Source organism: Brassica napus, chromosome A5 (assembly GCF_020379485.1).
Source record: "Brassica napus cultivar Da-Ae chromosome A5, Da-Ae, whole genome shotgun sequence".
NCBI lineage: Eukaryota > Viridiplantae > Streptophyta > Magnoliopsida > Brassicales > Brassicaceae > Brassica > Brassica napus.
In genome coordinates, this window is record NC_063438.1 from 26,127,824 (window position 1) to 26,155,327 (window position 27,504).

The 27,504-nt window shown below is 37.4% G+C and overlaps 8 protein-coding genes across 8 annotated transcripts; 3 read left to right on the top strand and 5 right to left on the bottom strand.

Annotated features, from left to right (window-relative positions):
* Positions 1 to 50: 50 nt before the first annotated feature.
* LOC106399822 (chlorophyll a-b binding protein CP29.2, chloroplastic) lies at positions 51 to 1,346 on the bottom strand. The gene is made up of 2 exons (XM_013840272.3): positions 616 to 1,346; positions 51 to 537 (listed from the first exon to the last, which is right to left on the bottom strand). The coding sequence occupies exons 1-2, from the start codon at positions 1,117 to 1,119 to the stop codon at positions 175 to 177; spliced, it is 867 nt and encodes a 288-aa protein (XP_013695726.2). The 5' UTR covers positions 1,120 to 1,346; the 3' UTR covers positions 51 to 174.
* A 4,500-nt stretch (positions 1,347 to 5,846) lies between these two features.
* On the bottom strand, positions 5,847 to 9,443 carry LOC106400515 (LIMR family protein At3g08930-like). Its single transcript, XM_048780042.1, has 14 exons — positions 8,923 to 9,443; positions 8,747 to 8,832; positions 8,253 to 8,368; positions 8,056 to 8,166; positions 7,811 to 7,909; positions 7,595 to 7,717; positions 7,388 to 7,450; positions 7,248 to 7,312; positions 6,994 to 7,103; positions 6,785 to 6,899; positions 6,636 to 6,701; positions 6,440 to 6,550; positions 6,288 to 6,354; positions 5,847 to 6,184 (listed from the first exon to the last, which is right to left on the bottom strand). Exons 1-14 carry the CDS (start codon positions 9,270 to 9,272, stop codon positions 6,137 to 6,139), a joined length of 1,530 nt encoding a protein of 509 aa, XP_048635999.1. The 5' UTR covers positions 9,273 to 9,443; the 3' UTR covers positions 5,847 to 6,136.
* A 117-nt stretch (positions 9,444 to 9,560) lies between these two features.
* Positions 9,561 to 10,580, bottom strand: LOC111198076 (rhodanese-like domain-containing protein 10). Its single transcript, XM_022719900.2, has 2 exons — positions 10,024 to 10,580; positions 9,561 to 9,885 (listed from the first exon to the last, which is right to left on the bottom strand). The coding sequence occupies exons 1-2, from the start codon at positions 10,467 to 10,469 to the stop codon at positions 9,681 to 9,683; spliced, it is 651 nt and encodes a 216-aa protein (XP_022575621.1). The 5' UTR covers positions 10,470 to 10,580; the 3' UTR covers positions 9,561 to 9,680.
* A 224-nt stretch (positions 10,581 to 10,804) lies between these two features.
* LOC111215808 (dnaJ homolog subfamily B member 1) lies at positions 10,805 to 12,940 on the top strand. The gene is made up of 3 exons (XM_022719901.2): positions 10,805 to 11,098; positions 11,298 to 11,677; positions 12,307 to 12,940. The coding sequence occupies exons 1-3, from the start codon at positions 10,934 to 10,936 to the stop codon at positions 12,746 to 12,748; spliced, it is 987 nt and encodes a 328-aa protein (XP_022575622.2). The 5' UTR covers positions 10,805 to 10,933; the 3' UTR covers positions 12,749 to 12,940.
* A 746-nt stretch (positions 12,941 to 13,686) lies between these two features.
* LOC111215809 (UDP-arabinopyranose mutase 3) lies at positions 13,687 to 15,228 on the top strand. Its single transcript, XM_022719902.2, has 4 exons — positions 13,687 to 14,091; positions 14,158 to 14,408; positions 14,504 to 14,672; positions 14,757 to 15,228. Exons 1-4 carry the CDS (start codon positions 13,762 to 13,764, stop codon positions 15,108 to 15,110), a joined length of 1,104 nt encoding a protein of 367 aa, XP_022575623.2. The 5' UTR covers positions 13,687 to 13,761; the 3' UTR covers positions 15,111 to 15,228.
* Positions 15,180 to 16,417, bottom strand: LOC111206509 (uncharacterized protein At5g01610-like). The gene is made up of 3 exons (XM_022703532.2): positions 16,207 to 16,417; positions 15,782 to 15,836; positions 15,180 to 15,691 (listed from the first exon to the last, which is right to left on the bottom strand). The coding sequence occupies exons 1-3, from the start codon at positions 16,291 to 16,293 to the stop codon at positions 15,321 to 15,323; spliced, it is 513 nt and encodes a 170-aa protein (XP_022559253.2). The 5' UTR covers positions 16,294 to 16,417; the 3' UTR covers positions 15,180 to 15,320.
* Positions 16,418 to 17,423: 1,006 nt separating this feature from the next.
* LOC106400787 (regulatory-associated protein of TOR 1) lies at positions 17,424 to 25,151 on the top strand. Its single transcript, XM_048780043.1, has 23 exons — positions 17,424 to 18,122; positions 18,300 to 18,402; positions 18,510 to 18,592; positions 18,675 to 18,833; positions 18,930 to 19,046; positions 19,157 to 19,314; positions 19,594 to 19,748; positions 19,851 to 19,995; positions 20,077 to 20,155; positions 20,238 to 20,339; positions 20,538 to 20,621; positions 20,710 to 20,820; positions 21,119 to 21,469; positions 21,540 to 21,723; positions 22,108 to 22,653; positions 22,748 to 23,065; positions 23,154 to 23,280; positions 23,479 to 23,603; positions 23,703 to 23,848; positions 23,931 to 24,032; positions 24,136 to 24,221; positions 24,333 to 24,414; positions 24,489 to 25,151. Exons 1-23 carry the CDS (start codon positions 17,784 to 17,786, stop codon positions 24,825 to 24,827), a joined length of 4,041 nt encoding a protein of 1,346 aa, XP_048636000.1. The 5' UTR covers positions 17,424 to 17,783; the 3' UTR covers positions 24,828 to 25,151.
* Positions 24,915 to 26,968, bottom strand: LOC111215959 (E3 ubiquitin-protein ligase RSL1-like). The gene has a single exon (XM_022720217.2). The coding sequence runs from the start codon at positions 26,370 to 26,372 to the stop codon at positions 25,434 to 25,436; it is 939 nt and encodes a 312-aa protein (XP_022575938.2). The 5' UTR covers positions 26,373 to 26,968; the 3' UTR covers positions 24,915 to 25,433.
* Between the last annotated feature and the right edge of the window lie 536 nt (positions 26,969 to 27,504).

The window sequence follows — 27,504 nt, forward strand, 5'->3', positions numbered from 1 at the left end:
TTATGTTAAGTATTGTATTGTGGTGTTGTTAGTTCACAATACAGTGAAAATGAGGTCAAGGCTCATTAGTCCAATGATACTTGAGAGTACTTTCAAGAACTCTGTTTACACAAACTTTTGTCTTCAAGATGGACATCATTACATTACACACCAATAAAAGCTAAAGCAACCAGATCAAGAGGACGAGAAGGTGTCGATGATGGTGGTGTGAAGCGGGTCACTAAGGTGAGTCGCCCAGTTGTTGAGCGGTCCTTTACCCGTTGCAGCCGCCTGAACCGCAAATCCCAAGAAGGCAACCATCGCTAAACGAGCGTGTTTGATCTCAGCCAGCTGAAGCTGAGCCTTCTTCTCCGGGTCAGAAGCTAGCCCAAGCGGGTCGAAGAACTTGCCTCCTGGATACAAACGCTTCTCTGAGTCCAGCTCAGCGTTTCTTTGGAACTCAATGTAACCAATCACCAACACTTCGATCCAAATCAATGTCGAGATAGAGAACGGTAATGGCTGTCCTAAATAGGAGGATCCATCCACTAGCTCTACCTGGTAATAACCAAAAAAAAAATATCATAACGCAAAGGCAAACACGGTTTTATAAAACGCGAGGGGAAGAGGCGTTACCTTGCCGGCGTCTTGCCAAGTAACACCGGTGAGCCACTCGACGGAGAGAGCACCGAGAGTTGCAAGCATAGCCCATCTCCCGTGGATCAGCTCACACTCTCTGAACCTCTGGAGCCCAAAGACCTCACTGTACGGCTGAAACGGCGTTGACTTGGGGTCAGCGGCCTCGGTACGGGTCCCGATCACGTCTCCGGCTATGTTCTTGGCTAAGTTCTGGTCCAGAGAGTCAAGATCAAACTGGAGATACTCGGCCGGTTTACCTAAACCGAAAGGGTCGAAACCGTAGTCTCCAACCAGCGAACCGTCGAGATACTCGGGAGATTTCGCGCCTGGGAACCACAGAGGCCGGTCTGAGATAACCGTCTTAGCCTTCTTGGGAGCTGCGGCCTTCTTGGTCCCGAATCCAAACCGGGCTGTGAACCTGCTTGAACCGGAGTTGATGTCGGAAACCACCCGAGTACCCATGATGGAAGAAGCAGCAGCGGCTGTTGAAGTGGCGGCCATCTCGAGAGTTTGTTTGTGTTTAGCACGTTTGTGAGTTGGGGTGTTCTGTAATGATCTGAGCGAAGTGACGTTTTTAAGTGCATGGAAGAGATGGAACTAGGAGATCTCAGGGAAAGGTTATTGACGGTTGGATGGAGAAACAAATCCATCTGACGGTGGGAAATAAGCTCAGCCTTATCTATTGTGTAAGTTAGAGTTATCCAATAATCTTTAGAGAGTTAGATAGAGCAAGAAGCTGATTGGGCAAAAGAGGCTATTGGCAAATCTTATACAATGACATTTGTCACTTCAGCAGCACATGTCGCCAACAAAAATCCAGTTGTCTTTTAAGAAAATCAATCTATGCAAAATGGCTTGACATTTTTTTTAATACAAACAATATCATTTTAAAATTCAATACAATTTATATTTATTTAAAATTAATATTAGTACAAATACATTAATTTAAAAATAATTTTATTTATCTTAACTACTATTAATATGTGTAACTAATGAAACATAAATATACATGGGTTATTATTTTCTAGTTGGTATAAAAAATGTCAAAAACACACTTTCCATCAAAGTATATGTTAACACATAGATTTTAAAATATTTTTAAAAAATATATCAATATTGCTTTAATGAATAGTTGCTTCATGCACTAATATACGGTGATGGTTAAAGAGATTTGAAATTTTTGTTGTCTTCATTTCTCTAGAGAATAGTGATTTTATAATAATTAGTCCACTAATTTAGGGAGTATATGAAATTTTACTAAATTAATTTATAAAAAAAAATAAATGATGCTCATGTACTATGAAAGAGATTTTAGCATACATTAATACAAATGTATAATATGGTTAGAAATTTTAAAACAATACTAAAGATTATATGCTTCAGTACATAAAGCATTTATCGAAATTCAATATTTTTGTAGGGGTTAACACATAGATTTTGAGAAAATTGAGAAAAATATGAAAATATTTTTTTAAATCATAATTGCATCATGCACTAACATATGATGATGTTGAAAGAGGTTTGGACCTTTTGTTGTCTCCGTTTTTCAAGAAAATAACGATTTTATAGTGGTTATTCTACATATTTAAGGAGTATTATAAAGTTTCACTAAATTAATTGATAAAAAATTATAACGATTCTCATTTACCATGAAAAAGAGTTTAACATACATTAATATAAATGTATAATGTGGTTAAATTTTTTAAAACAATACTAAAAAGGTTTGGCTTCAGTATATAGAGCGTTTAATGTAAATTTCAATATTTTCGTAGGGGTTAATACATAAATTTTGAAAAAAATTCAAAAAATATAACAATACTGTTTTAATGCATAGTTGCCACCTATACTAATATATGATGATGGTCAAAGAGGTTTGGAACATTTTCTGTTTTCATTTCTCTAGAGAATAGCGATTTTATAACGGTTAGTCCACTAAGTTAGGGAGTATATGAAATTTTGCTAAATTAATTTATAAAAAAATTAAACGATGCTTATGTACAATGAAAGAGAGTTAAGCATACATTGATACAAATGTACAATGTGGTTAGAAATTTTAAAACAAAACTAAAGATTATAGGGTTCAATATATAAAGCATTTACCAAAATTCAGTATTTTTGTAGGGGTTAACACATAGATTTTGAGAAAAATTCAAAAATATGAAAATATTGTTTTAATGCACAGTTGCATCATGCACTAACATATGATGATGTTGAAAGATTTTTGGAGCTTTTGTTGTCTCTGTTTTTCAAGAAAATAACGATTTTATAGTGGTTATTCCACCCATTTAGGGAGTATTATAAAGTTTCACTAAATTAATTGATAAACATTATAATGATTCCAATTTACCATGAAAGAGAGTTTAACATACATTAATAAAAATGTAGAATATGGTTAGAAATTAAAAAAAATACTAAAAAGTTTTGGCTTCTGTATATAGAGTGTTTAACGAAAAACTCAATATTTTCGTAGGGGGTTAACACATAGATTTTGAGAAAAATTCAAAAATATAACAATATTGTTTTAATGCATAGTTGCCACCTATACTAATATATGGTGATAGTCAAAGAGGTTTGAAACCTTAATTGTCTTCATTTCTCAAGAGAATAGCGATTTTATAACGGTTAGTCCACTAAGTTAGGGAGTATATGAAATTTTATTAAATTAATTTATAAAAAAATTAGGTGATGCTCATGTACCTTGAAAGAGAGTCTAGCATACATTAATACAAATATAGAATGTGGCTAGAAATTTTAAAATAACACTAAAGATGATATGGTTCAGTATATAAAGTATTTACCAAAATTGATTATTTTTGTAGGGGTTAACACATAGATTTTGAAAAAATTTCAAAAATATGACAATATGTTTTAATGCATAGTTGCATCATGTACTAACATATGAAGATGTCAAAAGAGGTTTGGAGACAATTCAGGAAAATAGCCATTTTATAATAGCCATTTTGCAGTAGCCATTCTATACTAATATATGATGATGTTGAAAGAGGTGTAGAGCCTTTGTTGTGTCCGTTCTTCAAGAAAATAGCGATTTTGTAGTGATATTACAGTAATTAATTGATCAAAACTTAGAACGATTCTCATATACCATAAAAGAGAGTTTAACATACATTAACTGCGATTTTATGAAGTTTTACTAAATTAACTTATAAAAATATTAAACGATGATCATGCACCATGAAAGAGAATTTAGCATACATTAATACAAATGTAGAATGTGGTTAGAAATTTTAAAACTACATTAAAGATTATAGGGTTCAGTATATAAAGCATTTACCAAAATTCAATATTTTTGTAGAGGTTAACACATAGATTTTGAGAAAAATTCAAAAAATATGAAAATATTGTTTTAATGCATAGTTGCATTCTATACTAATATATGATGATGTTGAAAGAGGTTTAAAGCATTTATTGTGTCCGTTTTTCAAGAAAATAGCGATTTTGTAGTGATATTCCACTAACTAATTGATTAAAAAATTAGACCGATTTCCATATACCATAAAAGAGAGTTTAACATACATTAATACAAATGTATAATATGGTTAGAAATTTAAAACAACACTAAAAAGTTTAGGCTTCAGTATATAGAGCGTTTGACGTAAAACTCAATATTTTTGTAAGGGTTAACACATAGATTTTAAGAAAAATTCGAAAAATATAACAATATTGTTTTACTGTATAGTTGCCACCTATACTAATATATGGTGAAGGTCAAAGAGGTTTGGAACCTTTGTTGTCTTCATTTCTCTAGAGAATAACGATTTTATAATGGTTAGTCCATTAAGTTAGGGAGTATATGAAATTTTACTAAATTAATTTATAAAAAAAATTAAGCGATGCTCATATACCATGAAAGAAAGTTTAAAATATATTAATACAAATGTAGATTATAGTTAGAAATTTTAAAACAACACTAAAAAAATTTAGGCTTCAGTATATAGAACGTTTAACGTAAAACTCAATATTTCATAGGGGTTACACACAGATTTTGAGAAAAATTCAAAAAATATAACAATATTTCTTTAATGCATAGTTGCTTCCTGTACGAATATATGGTGATGGTCAAAGAGATTGTGAACCTTTATTGTCTTCATTTCTCTAGAGAATAGTGATTTTATAATTTAGGGAGTATATGAAATTTTACTAAATTAATTTATAAAAAAATTGAACGATAGTCATGTACCATGAAAGAGAGTTTAGCATACATTAATACAAATGTAGAATGTGGTTAGAAGCTTTAAAACAACACTAAATATTATAAAGTTCAGTATATAAATCATTTACCAAAATTTAATATTTTTGTAAAGGTTAACACATAGATTTTGAGAAAATTTCAAAAAGTATGAAAATATTGTTTTAATGCATAGTTGCATTATACACTAATATATGATGATGTTGAAAGATGTTTAGAGCCATTATTCCACTGATTAAGATAGTATTATGAAGTTTTACTAATTAACTGATTAAAAAAATTAGAACGATTCTCATATACCATAAAAGAGAGTTTAACATACATTAATACCAAAGTAGAATGTGGTTAGAAATTTAAAACAATACTAAAAAATCTAGGCTTCAGTATATAGAGCGTTTAACGTAAAACTCATTATTTTCGTAAGGGTTAACACATAGATTTTGAGAAAAACTCGAAAAATATAACAATATTACTTTAATGCATAGTTATCTCTTGTACTAATATATGATGATGGCCAAAGAAGTTTGAAACTTTTATTGTCTCCATTTATCTAGAGAATAATGATTCTATAATGATCAGTCCACTAATTTAGGAAATATACGAAGTTTTACTAAATTAACTTATAAAAAATATTGAACAATGGTCATACACCATGAAAAAAGAGTTTAGCATACATTAATACAAATGTAAAACGTGGTTAACACATTGATCAGCAACATGAAATGATGATCTGATGACGTTAAACAACAACGAGAGCATGATGATCTGATGACAATCCTTGAACTGAGATGATCCGGTTAGTTAAATTCATTACAAAAATCGGAGAAGTGTTTATATCACTAACGGAGAAGACTGAAAATGATAGGTATTATGTTCTTTGGCTGTGGATCGAGTTGCTGAGATACACATGGACGCATCAGCTGAACCAGAAACACCATTGAGATATCGAGAGCAATGGTTCCCAAATGTCAACTGAACCAATCCTATCCAACCACAACGAAGTCTTTGGCAGAGCAGCTTGTGAAATTCAAGTAAACTTCTCATTAAAAAACGATTACATAATGTCATAATCTAGCATCCGAAACAGTACGATAGACCAGGACTGGAAGATAGCAACAACCAAACAGTGAATACACAAGAAAGAAAAAATAATACATTTCAAGTAAAGAACCTCAGAATCACAAGCCGTCTCCAAGTACTTCCAGAATCGATGATCCGAAAACAAGTGAACACCTCGTCAGCAACACTAAATCAAGATCCCTGGAGAGTGCAACAACATTGAAGAACCGAAACAGTGCAAATGATTTTGCATTAAGAAGAGAGCTGGAAACGGGCGCTTGGCTTTTTTCTTCTCCATCCCTATCAAAACCCCCCAAAGAGCATAAACGATTCTCGAGACATTTATACGAAAAAAAAAACAGAACTGGGGAGGAGTAAGATGAAGATATGAAACATGACTTACGAAGGTAATGTAATATAGAAAGGTCAGTCCAGCCAGGATAACAAACCCGATTTGAAACACGTTGTACCTGAGATTACACCAAATCGATCGCTCAATGAAACATGAGATGGCTACAACATAAGACAGCTATATGCTTAACCACTATTACTTACTTGTAGAGGTACTTAATTCCTCTAAGGGACTGTAATGTGTGACCGAAGATCTCTTGTGCAGCAGTGGCTTGTGCGTAGTATCCAAAAGCAGTGGCGCAGAACTGAATCACACTGCAATATTAAAAGGACCACAGTTTAGAGAGTGATGGCATGATCCTAGCTGGGAGAAGATAAAGAAGAGACCAGATGAACCAACCTGATGGAGCAAAGAAGAATGAGGCCAACATTGAAGAGGAAAGAGTTCATTAGAGTAGCTCCCCATCTGCAAACACGTTGAAATAACCAATTAGAAATTAAAGAAAAGGGAGAATAATCAAACACCGGTAAAACTATCAGGTGGGTTACTTCATCGGGTGAATGGTAATGAAGACGAGCTTCAAACCCAGCATCATTGCCCCAGCGATGACAGCAAGTAGAAGGTAGAAACAGAAGAAAGCAAAGGCAGCAGTGCCTAGAAGACCTAGAGAATTACATACAAACAGCATAGAGTCAGACTGACACGTAATGAAACCTTGTATAGATTTAACATAACAACAACAGAGGTATGAACTTACCCCAAACGTCATCAAGCTTAATGAAAACCTCGTTAAGAAAAGGGGAGAGAGGAGGGTCCACAAGTAAATATATGATAATGTGTGCAACCCAAGCAATGGAAACGATCAATCTACAAAGACATAAACAAAAAAAAAAAAACATTAAAAAGGCTTAGCTAGGGATCCTACAAGACCTCTATGAATGAATGATTATATAACATTTACTAAGGCCATAGCACCACTGTAAATAAGATTATTTTTTAATAAATACTAACCCTATGATTCCAAGAATAAACTTGGCCAAGTATCCGAGTACAGTGAAAGCCCATGCAGTTTCTGCCTGAAAAGAACAAGCATAGAAGAATTCAATAACTCAAATATTATAGATGAAGTTCTAAGATACAAACGTCTTTACCTTCTCTCCTTGAGGGTACGCTTCTTCTAAGAGGTTCACATCTTCTTCCAATTGAAGCAGCTCCTGGAGGTTAACCACATTCGATTACAGGAATCAGGGGACATAAAGAAATTAAAAATCCAATATCAAACACAGTAAAGCCGCCTATAAATCCAGTGACTCTAGGTCATCACCAATTAAGCAGCAAGCTTGAGATCAATTATGTACCTTTTCAACTGCTTTCACATTCTTCCTCCATTTCCTGCCTTTAGCACCATCTTTTTCTTCCTGGCGAAGTCCATCAGCTGCTTTCTTTAGTTCTCTAGCCTTTTTCCCTAGTTCAGTTGCTTCCTGTAAAACGTTACGGAGTTTAGTTAGAAAAATGAGAGTGGAAACGACTCGAGATCTAGAAGACATGATTCCTGAGAAGAAAAATAACCGAACCTTTATATATTGTGACCGAGTGATAACAGCCTTTGGTCGCCGGATGAAAGCAGTGATAAGTCCTAATGGTAGGGAGGCAATACCAACGCCACCGAATATCTACAAACATAATTGAAAACAATCAGTTATCATATATTTTATGGCAGACTCAAAATCAAACACCGTGCACCACAAAGAATAAAGAACTAGATGCATCTCTCCAAGCATACAAGGCACTATTCAATATGATAGAACAATGTTCTTACCGTGAAAAGAACTGACCCAACAATCGTAGCAAGAGCAACAACGTATTCTGGAAAAGTAGTACGCATGGTCCACGTTTTCTCAGACGCGACGCTAGCTGTAAATGCTGAGCACTGCATCGATTAACCAGACAGAGGAAACAATGTTACATGCTGAAACTCTATATGGAATAAATGAATCATGATAAAGCAAATATTACCTGGCGAGCCGTGTTACCGATACATGGTTGATTATTTGAAAATTGCCAGGAAGTAGGGAAAGAGGTCGTCCCAGAAGCCAAGTGCCTGACAGTGAAGTCCACCTTTCCAATAACACCTAACATGACGTAAAAGAGCATACAAAGAGTGAATCCAACGAAATTAAACAATCCTGAACTACCAATTTAAAATATAATAACTCTGAGGGATTATAACAATTTTGTAGGTAAAACAAACATGTTACCAACAATTCTAAGATATTCCTAGCACAAATATGAAAAAACAATATATATATATATACCTGAGGCCTAATTAGATAATTTATCAGCTGAAACTCAAAAAGAAATGCAATCTAAAGACGTCAATTCATAGTGCAAATAAGACCAAAAACAGATGAACATCCATACTATATGCTCACTAATGGTTTTAGCTATAATTTGAAGACTCTTGAAGTTTTCAAATCAGCAGAAGAACTGATAACAGATGAGAAGCTAACCATATAAGATTCCAAGCACCAGAGCACAAACAACAGCCGTGCTTACGACCCAAAGCAAGGAACTTTTTATCCTCTTTCCCAAACTCCTAAACAAAGACAAAGCAAACCCACAAAACGTTCAACAACACTCAATCAACAAAATACAAAAATATTATTAATTTCATAAAGATACGAACTTGTCTTGGTCGCCTTCATAGAAAAACATCGCGAAGGGGATGACAAAGAAGACAAGGATAGCGTCGACGATGTAAACGGAAAGCCATAGCTCCTTCATGGGCAAGGTGAGATTGCAAGCTCCGTTGTAGATAGCGTGCCGACAAGCGTGCCGGTTCGCCACGTCCGCCGGCAACATGAGAATCGAGATCATGGCGATGGAGAGCCCGAAGACGACGACGAATTTGGGGAAGTAGGCCTGGTTCGCATCGTCTGGATGCTGGTAATTGACGAGGAGGTAGATGCTGGAGATGAAGACGATGACGCAGACGACGATCGCGACAATCACGAGAGCGAGGTTGAAATCGCCCATCGTGTGCAATGTACGAGGTCACCAATTCGAGAGATTCCGATTCAAAGAGCGATTTTGAAGACGCAGGAACCCAATTGGGAAAGCTAGGGTTTTCTCGGTGTTCGAATTTTGAAAATTGAATTTGGGGATTTTCGCAGATCTGACGGAGGAAGAGGAAGGTGATGAAACATTATTATTAAATTACATAGTTGCCCTCGCTTAGGTTGATTTAATTACGTCGGAATAAGACAATAGTGCCAGATGGTTTTCGGGTGTAAACGTCATTGGCTATTTTGTCGGAAGACAATCTGTCCGAAGCAACATGATTCTTGTAATATAACAATAAAACAACGCCGTAACGGGTTCAATGTGTAAACCGGGCACATTTTTTACGAGAAAATAACAATATTTCATTCTTATTTAGGAAATTCAACGGCTCTCTTTGCCAAAATTCGGCAACAATACAAGTAGTTTGAGGAAGTAGTATGATGCGCCACCTATAGTTGCAAACCGAAGCTCTTCTGGTCCTTCAATCTCTGGAAAATCTCCTTCGGTTGCTCTGTTAAACCCTCCGGTTAACCATCCTAAACTTTTGTAACCTTCTCTGTGCAGCTTAGATATTGCCATCAACGACCTGAAATTGCGAAAAAAAACACTTACATTAACCAAACAAAACCGAAGTCTATCTCAAATCTAAGTTTGGTAAGTTTATCTCAAATCTATACTAAACCGGAGTCAGTGTGAAAAACTAAAATGCACCAGGCCTTATTACCTGAGTCCTTCACCGCACGCGACGAGCACTTTACTCTTCTTGTCCGGGAAAGCCTCTACAACTTGGAGGGTAAATTCGTCATTAAACATGGTGAATCTCTGGCCCGTCCAAAGCCCAATATATCCCAAATGGATCCATTTCTTCAGCAGCGTGATCGGCCCATTGTCTGGATCCTCCACGAACAGTGGCACGTGTAAGGATCCTTTCACATGTGCCTTTTCTCTTTCCCACGACGGCCTCACGTCTAACAGCACGTATCCCTCCGACGATACCAACGTTTTTGCTTCTCTCGGCTCCACCGCCCGGACCTCGCCGGAAGTTACCAGCTGCTGACCGGATACGGCGGAGATCACTGGTAATCTGTACGGTTTTCGGAGGCGTTGGTTTGGTACTAGTAGTGGCTTGAAGATACGGTTTGGTTGAGGAAGAAGAAGTGTCGTCGTCATCTCTAACTTTTCTTTTCTAAATGAAATTTAATTAACTTTTATGTTTTTGGATATTTTTCTTGCTGAGGAAGATTTACATTTATGATATTTTGCCAATTGTATTGCGCCATTTGTCATACAGAGTGCTTCTGTAGCCAATCGTAGTTTGCCATGTGTCATACTAACCGAAAGACCGGCTAAGAACGAATAAGAGTAATAAATAATAATAGATATGGGCCAAATAATACTACATATGGGCCAAGCAATCATACATATGGGCCAAATAATGAATAGCTAAGTGTATTCGGTTGAGCTTGGTGTAAAGTATGTAAGTCAAACCGAACCAGATTAACCGGCGGCAAAGAACAAATAACAGAACCGCTCGGAGATAAATTGTCATGTGTCTTGTAAAATACCGGACCCGTACAACATGATCGAGTTAAGTTTTAATTGAAGAAGATCGAGTTGAGAACGAAGGAAGAGCAATGGGTGTCGATTATTACAAGGTTCTTCAAGTTGATCGGAACGCGAAAGATGAAGATTTGAAGAAAGCTTATCGTAAACTCGCCATGAAATGGCATCCCGACAAGAACCCTAACAGCAAAAAAGAAGCCGAAGCCAAATTCAAGCAGATCTCCGAAGCTTACGATGTAAATATTCTCTTACACAACTCGAATTTTTATTACATATGCAAGCAAAGTTCCATTTTTTATAGGAATTTTTATTTGAGCAGTTTCGTTAGTTCCTCAATTCACTTCTCTGATTCATTACCAAATTTCAAAACTTTTTGGGGACAAAACCATTGATGATCTGTTCTAATGATGTTTTAATTGGTTGCATTGTCTCAAGGTATTGAGCGATCCTCAAAAACGAGCCATTTACGATCAATACGGAGAAGAAGGTCTAAACAGCCAGGCTCCGCCTCCCGGTGCGGGCGGGTTTCCGGGTGGTTCAAACGGAGGAGCTTCGTTCCGGTTCAACGGTAGAAGCGCTGACGACATCTTCTCGGAGTTCTTTGGAAGCTCGAGACCCTTTGGTGACTCACCGTTCCCGTTCCCTGAGGAAGTTTTCTCTTCTTATAGTAGGTCAGCTAAAGGAGAAGCCTCTAACGCTGCTCCACCGAGGAAAGCTGCTCCTATAGAGAGACAACTTCCTTGTAGTTTGGAGGATTTGTATAAAGGAACCACTAAGAAGATGAAAATCTCTCGGGACGTTATTGATTCCTTCGGGTACTTCCTTCAACTTTTTAGCTAGGCCTCTAATTTTCACATACATTGCTATGCATTAATGTTTAAGAAACTACCTCCTTATAGATTTAAGTTCCAAAACATTGATTTTCTTACAAAGTTTTACTTAGAGGTCGAGACTGGGTAGTGTTCATTAGGCATGCGGGTTGGATTAGTTCGGGTTATTCGGTTCGGTTAGTTTGGCTCAACATAAATCTTACCGAATTAACCCAGTTCCGGATAGCGAAAACGTACCAAAGTTTTTGATTTCTGTTAGATTTTGGTTTAATTTTGTTAAAGTTTGGGATAAGTTCGGTTAAATTCGGTTAGTTCAGTTGGAAATTTGGTTAGTTCGGTTCAGTGTTTGGTATGGTTTGGGTATAATTTTCGTTTTATTAAATAAGAAAACTGAAGTAACCGATTGCCGAACCGAAAACCCCGAAGTTTTTAGAAAACGTACCGAATCGAACCAAACTTCTAACCGAAATTCGGTTTGGTTCAAAATCCTAGACCTGGTGTTCATCTTGACTTGTGTTGTTTCAGTATGCTAGAAACTAGTCTTTAGCCACTATAGATTCTGTTGGACTCATGACGCATGAACATTAAGTTATGTGAATTATGTTCCAATGCAGGAGACCCTCAACGGTCGAAGAGATCTTGACGATAGAAATCAAACCGGGATGGAAGAAAGGAACAAAGATAACCTTCCCTGAGAAAGGCAACGAGCAGCGAGGAATCATACCATCAGATCTTGTATTCATAGTTGATGAGAAGCCACATGCTGTGTTCAAGAGAGACGGGAACGACCTTGTGATCACGCAAAAGATCCCTCTCGTGGAAGCACTCACAGGCTACACTGCTCAGGTCACTACTTTGGATGGGAGAACGCTAACGGTTCCGGTCAACAACGTGATCAGCCCTTCCTATGAAGAGGTTGTGAAAGGCGAAGGCATGCCGATTCCTAAAGATCCATCAAGGAAAGGAAACCTGAGAATCAAATTCAACATTAAGTTCCCTTCTAGGCTGACAACAGAGCAGAAAACTGGAATCAAACGGATGTTTTCTTCTTCTTAGATTATTTAGTTTTAAAATCTTCAATGTTGTCTTTCTGCTACGTTTGGTTTCAGTTGTTTTGGTTGGATCTTTGGGCGGTCGTTGTGAAATGTTTAGGTGTGTGGCCGTGTAAGTGTTTTGTTTCCGAGATTGTAATGATCATTTAACCATGTAGTTCTTACTTCTCATTTAGATTTCTCCACGTTCTTCCCAGCTATTTTTTGTAAACTCGTGTTCTTCTCTATACAAAGTTAAACAAAAGTATTATGTTATAAACATTTCAGTACAATCTATCTGTGTTTGTTCCAATGTTTAAGAAATCGTCAAAGCATTTCGTAGAAAATTAGTGACCAGTGGGATAATTTAGGACTTAAGCGTTAAATATTTGATTTATTTTATATTTACATTTGGAAATTTAATTTTTTTTTGTTGAATTACAAAATTATTTTGATGAATTATAAAAATTACTTACACAAAATATTTTTAGAAAATTGGTGGATTTGCACTAAAATTATTGTTTGACTTAATAAATTTAAACAAATTAAATTAATTTAAATAAATTTAAACTCATTTAAAATGGTTTAAACCGATTTAACTGGAATAAATCAAATTTTAAGAAAATTGTTTCACCTATAAGTGGGATTTGCCGTCTAGACTAATCTTTAGACCATTAGTTTTTTTTTGGTGTAAAAACATTAGTTTGTTCTAACAATGTTCCACAGGTTTCTCTATGTAATGTAACATGGATGATCACGTGATTAGGGCCTAGAGAGTTAGAGTGGGTGAGAGTCGTGAATCTGTATGTGATATAAAACATGAATATCCTTCTTGCTCCTGCAAAATAAGAAACATGGAAGTACGTTTTGGCATATAAGAACACGAGAGTTACTACTTTACAGTTTACACTTCGTTACAGTTTAAACGTGACGTCTCTTTATAAGTACCAAAGAACTCATCCTCATTACCGTACATCTCTCCTCTTGTCTTTGCTTCTTTGTGCTTAAGCGTACTCTTTCTCTCCCTATTCATTTGAAATGTCGCAGCTGTATTCTTCAATGAAACCCACCCCAATGCTGAAAGATGAGCTAGACATCGTGATACCAACGATTCGAAACCTAGACTTCCTCGAGATGTGGCGACCTTTCTTCGAACAATACCATCTGATCATCGTTCAAGATGGTGATCCTTCAAGAACCATCAACATTCCAAAAGGGTTTGACTACGAGCTCTACAACAGGAACGACATTAACAGAATCTTGGGTCCCAAGTCTTCTTGCATTTCCTTTAAAGACTCTGCTTGTCGTTGCTTTGGTTACATGGTCTCCAAGAAGAAGTACATCTACACCATTGATGATGATTGCTTTGTAAGTGCCCCTCTCTTTAGAAATACATCTACACCAATCAAAGCTGACAATAACTGTGCAATATAGGTTGCGAAGGATCCATCTGGAAAAGATATCAATGCACTTGAGCAGCATATCAAGAACCTCTTATCTCCATCAACTCCGCACTTCTTTAACACACTCTATGATCCATACGGAGATGGGGCAGACTTTGTTCGTGGATACCCTTTTAGCATGCGTGAAGGAGCCATAACCGCGGTCTCTCATGGCCTTTGGCTCAACATTCCCGACTATGATGCTCCCACTCAGCTTGTGAAGCCTCTTGAAAGAAACTTCAGGAAAGTTTATCTTTCAATTCAGCTACCAATTTTGTTATGCCTATCTTATTTTGAAAGCTCTAAAGATGAAAGCAATGCTTATTGGTTGTATGCAGGTATGTTGATGCGGTCATGACCATTCCTAAAGGAACTCTCTTCCCTATGTGTGGTATGAACCTTGCTTTTGACCGAGAGCTGATTGGTCCAGCTATGTATTTTGGACTCATGGGTGATGGGCAGCCAATAGGACGCTACGATGACATGTGGGCTGGTTGGTGTGTCAAGGTAAATGTATAAACCACTAGCTAGGCTGGTCAAAAGCAACTCTTATTCATTGCTTTTTGTTCAATGGTTGAACCACAAATGCAGGTGATATGTGACCATATGGGATGGGGAGTGAAGACTGGTTTGCCTTACATATGGCACAGCAAAGCCAGCAACCCATTCGTGAACCTGAGAAAGGAATACAACGGAATCTTCTGGCAGGAAGAGGCCATACCTTTCTTTCAATCAGTGACTCTTCCTAAAGAATGTGATTCAGTGCAGCAATGCTACATTGAGCTGGCTAAGCTAGTGAAAGAGAAGCTCGGGAAGGTGGATCCTTACTTCATCAAGCTTGCAGATAGAATGGTCACTTGGATCGAAGCTTGGGAGGAGCTTAACGCTCCAAAAGGAACAGAGACCAATGCACCAAAAGGCAAAGATGAGAAGGTCACTGAATAAAGCTTGCGAATCACATGTGTACACTCCTCTGTTTCTCTTATTCTTGCAGTTGCTATTGTAAGCTCTATGTAACTTTGAATATTGATACCAATTCAATTCATGAGATTCATGAACACCAGAGTTAATTGCATATACAAAGACAGATTAAAAAAAAGACATATAAAGCTGGAAACACAAGGGAAGATAGAAGCATCACACAGAAACAGAGAGCTAGAACTTATCAATCTCAACGCCGTCTCTCAAAACCTCATAAGCATCACGGCTTCTGCTTTTCTTCATCCCTGCCGTGAAATGCACCTTTGAAGAGTCAGCAGAGATGCTCGTGACTTTAACCCAAATCATGACTTTCGTTTTCATCCCTTCAACATCAGCTAGCTTTCCTTTCTCCAAAAACCCCGTAACCGTCGTGGTGAACCTCAAGACCGATGAGTCTTTGTAGCCGACTTCGCAGATCGTTGGGATGAAGACGGTGAGTTTCCTAGTCTGTTCATTGAACTCGTAGTTGGTTGCGTCGCGTGGAAAGATCCCAACAGGTAAACCAAACTCCTTTAGTAACTCGGGTAATGGCTTCTGCATCTTCCCTGATACCACAGGCAAATAAAACTCCCTTTAGTAACTCCTTCTTGAATGTAAACAGCAAGAATGAGTACACACACACAAAAAGAACCGACCTTTGATTTTGTTCACAAGCCATTTTGTTCCTCCTTCGATGCTAGTAGACAGAGACTGAAAGAAAATAAAAACGTTATTAGTAAACTAACAGGTAAGGTTTAATCATGCTTTGGAGAAACTCAAAGAACATAACTTGAAAATGAGAATCACTATCATTAACATGACATAGTCAACGAGAGAGGATTATCAAATATAAAATTGAAAAATCTCTAATAATAGTTTTATCTACTCTTAAAATCTTCCTCCTCCTACACAGCGATTCACCTAATAATACTATAAACGGTCTCAAAGTCGGAGAATTGCAGTAAATTCTTATACAATCATATCAACATGCGACACAATGATCTAAATAACCGTAGATCCATCAAACAAAAGATGAAATCAAAATTCTCAAAGAGCATCGGATAAAAGGAAGGAGAGGTACGTTGATATCGTCACCGACGGAATCGAGCTGCTTGTTCGCCTTCTTCCCTAGCCAGTACGATCCCACTTTGTTCAAGATCTGATCCATTCTCTCTCTCTCTCGCCGAGATCGGAGGAAGTTGAAGCTTTTCTCTATCACCGATTCGTTTCTTTTACATCACTATAACGGCCAATTATATTTTGACACGTAGATATGTTAAATAGCTGATGTGGATTGCGGAACTAACAATTATTAGTTTCATAAACTTTGCTTAAAGGCTTTGGACTTTAGGAAATTGAAGAGGATATAGGCCTAGCCCAACTTTCCATAATGGGCTAACAAAAGTTGTGACCAATAATAAGACTTTTTACTTCATGATATTTTGGTATAAGTAATTACTCACTTAATTTTACAAAGATATTTTTTAAAAGAAAATCACACATATTAATAATAATTAAATGTATAATCATAATTTTAAGGATAAAATAAATATTTTCTTATAGATTTCAACCAATATATTGTCAATAAATAGTTTAAATATTTAAAAAATGTTACTATTAATTAATAAAATATGCATTGAAGAGATATTTTTTTAATCTTTTGAAAAGTATATTTAAATTTTATTTTTTCACACACAAATATATATATATTTAATATATATCATAAAAATTAGATGTTGTGATTTTTTTCATCAACATTTCACTAATTCACTATAAGTTTCAACCAATTTTAGTTATAATTATTGTCAATAAATAGTGTAAATATTTGATGACAAAAAAAAATAGTGTAGATATTTAGAATTTATTATCAGAAAAAATTAAATTTTAAGTTTTCACATATATAAATATATTTATTATATCATAAAAATTAAATGATAATAAAATTATTTTGTAATTATTTTTCATCCAAAGTTTCACTAATTCAAAAACTAGTTCAAATAAAGTAAAAAAAGGAAAACCGGATATAACGGAAACTTAACTCACAGAATCCGCGGGAAATAAAACCGTTGAAGAAAACTTACTATATATAAAACTACTAAAACACTATAAAAGAGATGGTTAATCAACATAACAGCCATACAATACAACCAAGGTAATCAATATCAACTGCTCCCATCTTTTATTTGAACAACAAAGGAGCAAAAGGTCAAGGACATGAATAATACCACCCACCAGCTGGTTATCCTCGGTTTAGTTCTGCATCAAGAGGGTTAAAAGTAAATTTCAAAACGGAAAGGGGAGAGAGAGAGAGAGAGAGAGAGAGAGAACGCAAATTCATTTTTGAAGACTTTCCCCTTTGTCTCTCTTAAAAAAAACTAAATCCCAGTTTTCGCATCCACTGCCGCCACCACTTGCTTAACGCGCCTCCGTTTCCCCTCCCAATCGCCGCCACCTCGATTCCTAGGGTTTCCTCTCCACCGCTTCTCTGTCCACCTGAGGTTCGAGCTGGATTCTCTCCTCTTACGCCGCTGCACCAGCGGCTTTACTGATTGATTCAGCTTCCTCCTTGTTGACTGATCTAGCTTTCCCCAATCCGAACGAATAGTCTAGGGCTGAGGATTTGATTTTGGTTTATTCCGGCGTGGTCTTCCGATTTGGATGGCATTAGGAGACTTGATGGTATCTCGGTTCTCGCAATCTTCCGTTTCTTTGGCCTCCAATCACCGCTACAACGAAGACGACGAAGACTGTGTCTCCTCTTCCGCTCACGGTGATTCGTCAGTCCCTTCGCGGAGGAAAGATTCCGAGGCCGCCACGAGCAGTATCTACGGAAATGGCACGGAGGAGAGAGACGCCACCGCCACAGCCACCAGTATGGCTTACTTGCCTCAGACTATCGTGCTTCGAGAAGTTAGACACAACGCATCCGAGGCTTCTGCTCCCTTGGGGACTTCCGATGGCATTGCATTGGCTCCCAAATGGCGGCTTAAAGAGCGAGTAAGTTATCGTATCTAGAGTATAGCTTGTGGAGGATGAAAGAGGATTATAGAACAACTACATTATCTGCTAGTGTACACTAGGTTGGGTGATAAATGTCACAGCAAACGAGGCATTTATTGAATCCGTTTGCAAATCTCATGTTATTTGCTGAATTTTAATTCTTCGTCTTTGCAGATGAAAACAGGATGTGTAGCTCTAGTACTGTGTTTGAACATTACTGTTGATCCGCCGGATGTTATTAAGATATCTCCGTGTGCTAGAATCGAGGCTTGGATAGGTTTAACCTTCTGCCATCTCAACCCTATTACACTCTTTCTTTTGTGTGTTTATACTTTTTCGTTGTTGAGATAACTGTTTTTTTCCTTCTCTTTTATTTGATGGCAGATCCATTTTCGATGGCCCCGCCAAAAGCTCTCGAAGCTATTGGAAAAAATCTGAGCACTCAGTATGAGAGATGGCAACCAAGGGTGATTATTTATTTCCCTGCAACCTTATTTGTTATTTTTGTCAATTTACGTTTTTCATTTTGTGGTGTTATCTCTATCCTAGGCCCGATATAAGGTTCAGTTAGATCCGACGCTCGATGAAGTTAGGAAGCTGTGCTTGACTTGTCGGAAATATGCAAAGACCGAGAGAGTTCTATTCCATTATAACGGGCATGGTGTGCCAAAGCCTACAGCTAATGGTGAAATCTGGGTATTCAACAAGGTATGTTTTTTGCTAGCTTTTTCTTTTTTTTTGTCTACCATGTTCTTCTTACTTTTCGTCTGCTACCACGTACTGATTGATCTCGTGCTTGAGCAGCATTATACGCAGTACATTCCATTGCCAATCAGTGAGCTTGATTCCTGGTTGAAGACACCGTCCATCTACGTTTTTGACTGCTCTGCTGCTAGGATGATTCTTAATGCCTTCGCTGAGGTAAAGGAAGCAACCACTTTACTCATGTTACGCATCCGACGGTCGAGTTTAAAACTTGGTTCTGCAATTGGCGCTCCATAAATTGATGAAAATTCATTTATTTATGGCAGCTTCATGATTGGGGTTCTTCTGGTTCCTCTGGATCCTCAAGAGACTGCATTCTACTTGCTGCTTGTGATGTACATGAGACACTTCCTCAGAGCGTTGAATTTCCAGCTGATGTTTTTACTGCTTGCCTCACCACACCCATTAAAATGGCTTTGAAATGGTAAATCCTCTATTCATCTCTCACTTTTTTTGCGTACTCAGATGTCTGTTTTCTCCCTACAAAACGTTTTTTATCAATGTACTTTATAGAGTCTTAGTTAACATATTCTTGCTTCATCATGAGGTAACATCAAAAACATCAGCTACGGAGGTTGTGCAGTTTCAGTTCTAGGCTGCTGTCCTATTAACTACTTTATATGGAATGTGTTTGATTTATGTCCATGTGGGACTATGCCGTTCAGTTTAGCTTGCAGCTTTCATAAGAAGCTTTCGATTGCAGGTTCTGCAGGCGTTCTCTGTTGAAAGAAATCATTGATGAATCACTTATTGACATGATTCCGGGCCGCCAAAATGACCGTAAGACATTGTTAGGAGAGTTGAACTGGATTTTCACAGCAGTGACGGATACAATTGCATGGAATGTGCTTCCTCATGGTATTTCTCCAAAATTTCTGCATGATGTATTAAGGCCAATCCTCTTTAACTTGATTTGTTTGTTTTTCAGTGTCCCTCATGAGTGTTAGTTTTACCCTGCAGAACTTTTCCAGAGATTATTCAGACAGGATTTGTTGGTCGCTAGCCTTTTCCGAAATTTCTTACTTGCTGAGAGAATAATGCGGTCCGCAAATTGTAATCCAATATCTCACCCAATGCTGCCTCCTACGCATCAACATCATATGTGGTATCCTCGAAGAACCATATTCCTTCGTTAGATAAAGGGTTACGTGTCTAGATTTTTCCTCAGCTAGTTGTTACTTTTCAGGGATGCATGGGACATGGCTGCTGAAATCTGCCTTTCTCGCCTTCCCCAACTTGTTCGGGACCCAAACACAGAGTTCGAGGTTTGTTTTGCCTCACGTAGTTTCCTTTTAATTGTATAAGATGGAGCCTGTTATGATAATACTTTCTTCTTTCTTTTTCTAGCCAAGTCCTTTTTTTACTGATCAACTGACAGCTTTTGAGGTGTGGCTTGATCATGGATCTGAGCTTAAGAAGCCACCAGAACAGTTGCCTATTGTTCTTCAGGTGCAACCTAAATCTCTGTATTTTTTTCCTTTTTTGTTGTGTGTGTGATAGAGAGAGAGAGACATATTGATTTCTCATTTTTCGCACAGTTTTGAGTAGATTTGTGTTAAGGGACATTACCTCGCTTCCTTCTGGAGGTTCCATCATTATTTTGTAGATTACGATCATAGCGTATTTATAGACTCTGATTTGCTTCAGGTGTTACTTAGCCAATGCCATCGGTATCGTGCTCTTGTACTTCTTGGAAGATTTCTTGATATGGGTTCATGGGCCGTGGATCAGGTATACTTCTACATTTGAACTCTATTTCCCTGTGGCGTACAAAGAATATTTCTGGTTGTCCTTACACGTGAAGTGAAAATTCCTCTAGGCTTTGTCTGTTGGAATATTCCCATATGTGCTGAAGCTTCTGCAAACAACAACAAATGAGCTAAGACAGATCCTTGTTTTCATATGGACAAAAATTCTTGCACTTGATAAGGTAAAGTCTTTTGCGTTTAATCGGAAGAGGATTGTAGCCTGTCATGCATCTGCGTTTTGTTTTACAAATTAATGCTAGTTCCTATTATGGCTCTTCTTAGTTCTTACTGTGTATCTGCTGTTTATCGAGAGTGACTAATGGAAAAGACATTATGTTTTTCATCTAGTTATTCTGAGATGAATGCTGAATGACATCAGATTAAGTTGTTTATCTCTGACCATCCCACTGTCGTGTTGCTTAAGCTTTTTTCTACGTCTTTGGATTATTCCAACATTAACTGGTCTCTGTTTGTTTACAGTCATGTCAAATTGATCTTGTGAAGGATGGGGGGCATACATACTTCATAAGATTTCTAGATAGCTTGGATGCAATTCCAGACCAACGAGCTATGGCTGCTTTTGTTCTATCTGTCATTCTGGACGGACACCGACGAGGCCAGGAAGCATGTCTTGAAGCTAATTTAATTGGTGTTTGTCTGGGGCACCTTGAACTATCCAGACCAAATGATTCTCAGCAAGAAAAGTTTCTACAATGGCTTTGTCTTTGTCTTGGAAAGTTGTGGGAAGATTTTACGGAGGCCCAAATAATGGGTAGGGAGGCAAATGCGTTTAAAAAGTTGGCACCTCTTCTTTCCGAGCCCCAACCTGAGGTGAAGCTCAAATTCTGTATATTATCCTTCTTTTCGCATTGTAATTTCTGACCATAACTTTCTCTTACAGGTAAGGGCTGCTGCTGTTTTTGCCCTGGGTACCTTACTTGATATTGGGTTTGGCTCAAGTAAAAGTTCTTTGGAAGATGAATTTGATGATGATGAAAAGATTAGAGCAGAAGAAGCTATCATTAAAAATCTCTTAGATGTAGTTTCAGATGGGAGTCCACTTGTCCGGTCAGAGGTTGCTGTAGGTACGCACAGCATGCAACTCTTGAACATTCATGATCGTGGGTTTGTGGGTTCCTAATTAGCGTTTGAGTCATTTAACTTCAAACAAAAAAAATATCTAACCTAATGGAAAACCATATTGATTTTTATTTGCTGAATTTAATAATTACCATTCACATAGACAGCCAAGTTTATCTGTTGCCTTTAGTTGGAGCTACTGATAGTTTATTAGTCGATACAACCATATAATCATATTGTCCCTCGTTTAGAGAGTTCATATATATAGTTTTGGGCATTGTCAAATATCTGTCTTTGTTCAGTCTGCATATACATCTGAACCTTATGCTAGCTTACTTTTAATTTTTTTCTATTTGATCCCGAAGCCCCTGTTATTAATGTCTCTACAGCTCTTGCACGTTTTGCCTTTGGCCACAAAAAGCACCTAAAGTTAGCCGCAGCTTCATATTGGAAGCCTCAGTCAAGCTCTTTGCTTACTTCTCTCCCCTCAATCGCTAAACTCCATGAAGCTGGGAATGCAACGATTGTTTCTTTACACATGAGTCCTCTGACTAGAGCTAGCACTGAAAGCCAACCAGTTGCTCGTGAGGCGAGGATCTCAAGCAGCCCTCTTAGCTCGTCTGGGCTAATGCATGGATCTCCATTATCTGATGATGGTATCATGCATGACAGTGTCAGCAATGGAGCTGTCCATCAGCAAAGACTGTTTGATAACGCTGTTTATTCGCAGTGCGTTCGATCTATGTTTGCATTAGCTAAAGACCCATCTCCACGAATTGCAAGTCTCGGGCGGCGTGTGCTTTCTATCATTGGAATCGAACAAGTTGTTGCGAAACCCTCGAAGACCATTGGCCGATTAGGGGAAGCTGCAACAACATCTAACACTCCTCTTGCTGGCTTATCTCGTTCATCCTCATGGTTTGATATGCATGCAGGTAGCTGTTTTTGATCATAAAATTTTAGAAGTTTTGCTTAATTCAGAAGGCTGTCCGTTTGTGAGTTTTGATCTTCCACTGTTGTTGACAACAGGTAATATGCCCTTAAGTTTTAGGACTCCTCCGGTCAGCCCTCCGAGAACAAACTATCTACCTGGACTGAGGAGAGTTTGTTCGTTAGAGTTCAGGCCCCACCTGACGGGTTCACCAGACTCAGGGTTGGCTGATTCGTTTTTAGGCGCCAGTGGATCTGAACGGAGTTTGCTCCCATTATCAACTATCTACAACTGGAGCTGTGGCCACTTTTCTAAACCGCTTCTTTCTGAAGCTGATGATAGTCAAGAGATAGATACCAAAAGAGAAGAGAAAGAAAAATTCGCACTTGAGCATATTGCAAAATGCCAGCACTCTTGTAAGTACTTTTTTCTCTTTTATCTCTGAATTTTTTCTGTGCCTATGCTAGTCACTTGAACTGACTCGCAACATTTTAACTTGACCAGCTATTAGCAAGCTCAACAATAATCCTATTGCCAACTGGGATACAAGGTTTGAAACGGGAACAAAGACAGCCCTTCTTCACCCTTTCACTCCTATTGTAGTTGCTGCAGACGAGAATGAACGGATCAGGTATGCAAGTTTCTTCAGAGCAGATTTAAAATTTGGATCTTCGATCAACTTCTTGCGTTAAGGTTAACCTTATCAGATTAGATCTGTGTCTAATATATCATTAGTTTGAAACTGTTCTTAAAATTTGAGTCTTTTTGACATTTTTTTAAATCGAGATGCCTCTACTGCACTGAGTACTTTACTGTATTATCCTCTCAGAGTCTGGAATTATGAGGAAGGAACTCTTCTCAATGGCTTTGACAATCATGATTTTCCTGACAAAGGAATTTCAAAGCTCTGCCTCGTCAATGAACTTGACGACTCTCTGCTCCTTGTTGCGTCATGTAATATTCACAACTCTTTCCACTGTTTGCAAATTGATTGATTATAGCTGCTGAGAAATGGCAGTTATGTCTTACACTAGCTTTTGGAATTATCTTTAGGTGATGGGTCTGTCCGGATATGGAAAAACTATGCAACAAAGGGTAAACAGAAGCTTGTAACCGGATTTTCTTCAATCCAGGGTCACAAGCCCGGTGCACGTGACTTGAACGCTGTTGTGGACTGGCAACAACAGTCTGGCTGTCTGGTGTGTGATTGCTTACTCTTTTTGTTTTCCAAGTTACCTTAGCCTTTTTTATTGTTATTTATGGATTAATGGTATTTAACAGTATGCTTCTGGGGAGGTGTCAACAGTCTCACTTTGGGACCTTGACAAAGAACAGCTAGTCAGATCTATTCCCTCTGAGTCAGAGTGCGGAGTTACAGCACTTGTAAGTCGACATGAATAGCTTTCTTCTTTATAACATAAAAACCACGCTAGAATATCGGGATTTATATGATCGATTAAACGCTTTAGAATGTCCTGCTTTGTAGTCGGCTTCTCAAGTGCACGGGAGTCAACTTGTTGCTGGTTTCGCTGATGGATCTTTGAGACTCTATGATGTTCGGTCGCCTGAACCGTAAGTTACTTTGTTCATTTGCAAATTTACACAAGAACTCCTCCAATTTATAACGAAAATGAGAACTTGGGTTGGATGCACCACTTAATATCATTTATTTTCATATTGAAGGCTTGTCCTTGCGACTCGGCCTCATCAGAAAGTTGAAAGAGTGGTTGGACTCAGTTTTCAGCCTGGACTTGATCCCTCAAAGGTCTGAACCGTCGGTTGTTTTTCAATTCTTTGTCGCTTTCCCGAGGCCAATAATTATTCCTCTTTCTTTTTCAGGTGGTGAGCGCATCACAGGCCGGTGACATACAGTTCCTAGACCTTAGAACATCAAGGGACACATATCTGACGATTGATGCTCACAGGGGTTCACTCACGGCCTTAGCTGTTCACAGACACGCTCCAATAATCGCAAGCGGATCTGCAAAACAGCTAATTAAAGTGTTTAGCCTTGAGGGAGAACAACTAGGAAGAATCCTCTACTACCCGTCCTTCATGGGACAGAAGATTGGTTCAGTGAGCTGCCTCGCTTTTCATCCCTACCAGGTTCTTCTTGCAGCTGGAGCTGTGGACTCGCTCGTCTCCGTATACACTCACGACAACTCGCCAGCACGATGAGTCGCACACACCGTAAGTAATTAAAACATAAGCAAAAACAAGTCCAGGCCGTGTTGGGGTAAAGTGGGTGTGGTTTATAGTTATTCGTTAAGCCTCCGTGGAAGTGTTAGAAAGAAGATCTTAAGTTAACAACTAATGAAGGAGGAGGCTTCACCAAATAAGTTACTATGCAATGCACATAAATTGTGTCTGTAAATAGTTTCTCTGCTCTGCTGTTCTTTATAATTATGTTTCCTTGTGTGATTTTCTTTTATTTTTCATTATTGTTTTCATGTGTAAAAAAATGGTTAAAGTAATGGTGAAAACTGAAAACAAGTTTGCATTTTCGTGATATTTATTTCAAAGGATAGTTAGTAGTATACTGAAAATTTGTGCGCTGTTTTGTTCAGGTTACACTTGAACATCAGTTGGAATTTGGAAATATGTCAATAAAAATATTTCAAATGAATACTCGTTAATTTGCCAGAAACGAAATTAAGAAGCTACGCATAAAGTAGCTCCGAGTACTTAGGCATGAGTGACGGTAACCCCACTTTGATCCACAACCATAGCAAAACTCAAAACCACACCTACAAAAATAATCCAATGAGCAAAATAATAAACAAATTAAAAACATTCATAATATAATGATTTGATGATGATGAAGGTGCCTGACCTGCAACTTATATGCATACAACCAACGAGTTTCTCAACGTAGAAGTTGCAACTAGGACACCTCCTCCACTGCTTCTTCTTAGCCAACTGAATCAACAATTTATCAACATTCTTCTTCTTTTCCTTCCCTTTGGCTATGTTTAATATTCCATTCAAAATTACGCGACACTTCTTCTTAGTGTTACCAACTCTCTGAAACTCCTTGCACCCAATCCCTTCGTGCCATGTCACTTTACACTGAGCGCAAAACAGTCTGTGACAAGACGGACACTCCGTCAACGTCACTTTATCATCACCACCCTCCACCACCATCATCGCCGAGCAGTTTTCAAACGGACAGTAGACTTTCCCCGACGACATGAACAACAACTCGCACAAAGCTTTGTCCCAACGCTCCATCAAATTCCTTGGAATCAGATCTCGACATGTGTTTGGCTCTATCAGGTGCGTGCAGTCCACGTCAGGACACTTGATTCCAGCTACGTTTTCTCCTATCTTGGTCTCTACGTAACGGACCGTGCACTCGGTGCAATAGGAGTGAGTGCAGTTACCTCGGAACATGTCGGAAGGAGACTTCTCGTCCATACATATCATACATAACATGCTAGATGGTTCTACGGGTTCGTTCTCTGTTTTTATCTCCGGTTCTTCTTCCTCGTGCTTGATACGCAAGGTAACATGCCTTTGGGGTTGGGGATGATGGTTAATCTCCTCCTCCATCGAAGTGACCAAAGAAGAAGCCAGAGCTTCTTGGCGATGCAGATTTTTGACATAGTTTACGTCGCAGGGTGGGAAAACCCTGTTGTAATCGTATAATGCAGGGTCGTAGTAATAATCTACCATCCTTGTGCGTGACGTTGATGATGATGATGAAGAGAAGCAGGTTCCCATTATCACTTTCTTTTTGCTTTCTCCTCCTTTGTCTTGAGATTGAGTTAGGTGTGCGCATTTAGGTTAGATACTAGCTTATTTTAGAAGGTATCTGCAAAATTAAATGAATGGAAATTTTCTTATACGAGCATATATTTTTGCATGTAACTTACTATGTTAACATTGCATATTAAAAGTTTACCTTTTCATCTTATTTAAATTTAGAGCAAATTATATTAAGTATACATTATTATAAAATCATCAAACAAAATTAAGGGATCAACTAAATCATTTTAATTATATTTTATATTTTGTTATCTTAAATTTTTTTTACAAACATATATCCATTTTATAATGATATCTGTTTTATCTCTTCAACTGCTTTGTTTCAATGTAGGAACCTCTATTATTATGTGCTACTGTTTATATAATAGTTCAAATAATAATTTCTTCTGATCGTAAATTACGACAATGATCAAGTAATACTAGTTATACTATATAGCACTAGGATAAGACATGCACTTTGGACAAAGAAAATTTATATAAAAATTATTTAAGAAATATTGTATGGAAAATAAATTTATATTTTTGATAGAAATAATATTTTGGCCCTTAATTTTTTTTTAAAACTTTTTGTTAATTAAATAATTTATATACAGATGAGCTGATCCTATCAAAAAAATATATGTCAAAAAATTATTTATCGCATAAGAATGTTCTTAACGTTTAGGCCGAAGAATTTCAGGTATACTATTTGGTTACAATGAAACTATGTTATCTCAGTTTTATATCATGATTTAGAAATTTAAAAGTTAATTACGGTCGTGAAAAGTTTACGTTCATGTGCCAATTCCATCCCATCTAATTTTTTTTGTTTGTCTCTTTTTCATTTCGGTTATTGCTCGATACAAATATTGATTTTGGAATTCATTCTCATTTCGTTAGTTTGTTTTGGTCTGAAATTTAGAAAATATTTAAGATTTAAAATTATTAAAGAGATACAGACTTGAGTTAAGATCATCACCTTTTGCAGAATAAATATTTTATATTATTACTTATTTTATGTTTTCTGCATATTATTAAATAATAAAATAATAAGTATATATACTAAATAACCAAGAAATCATTTACTATTATGTAATAAATAGGGTGT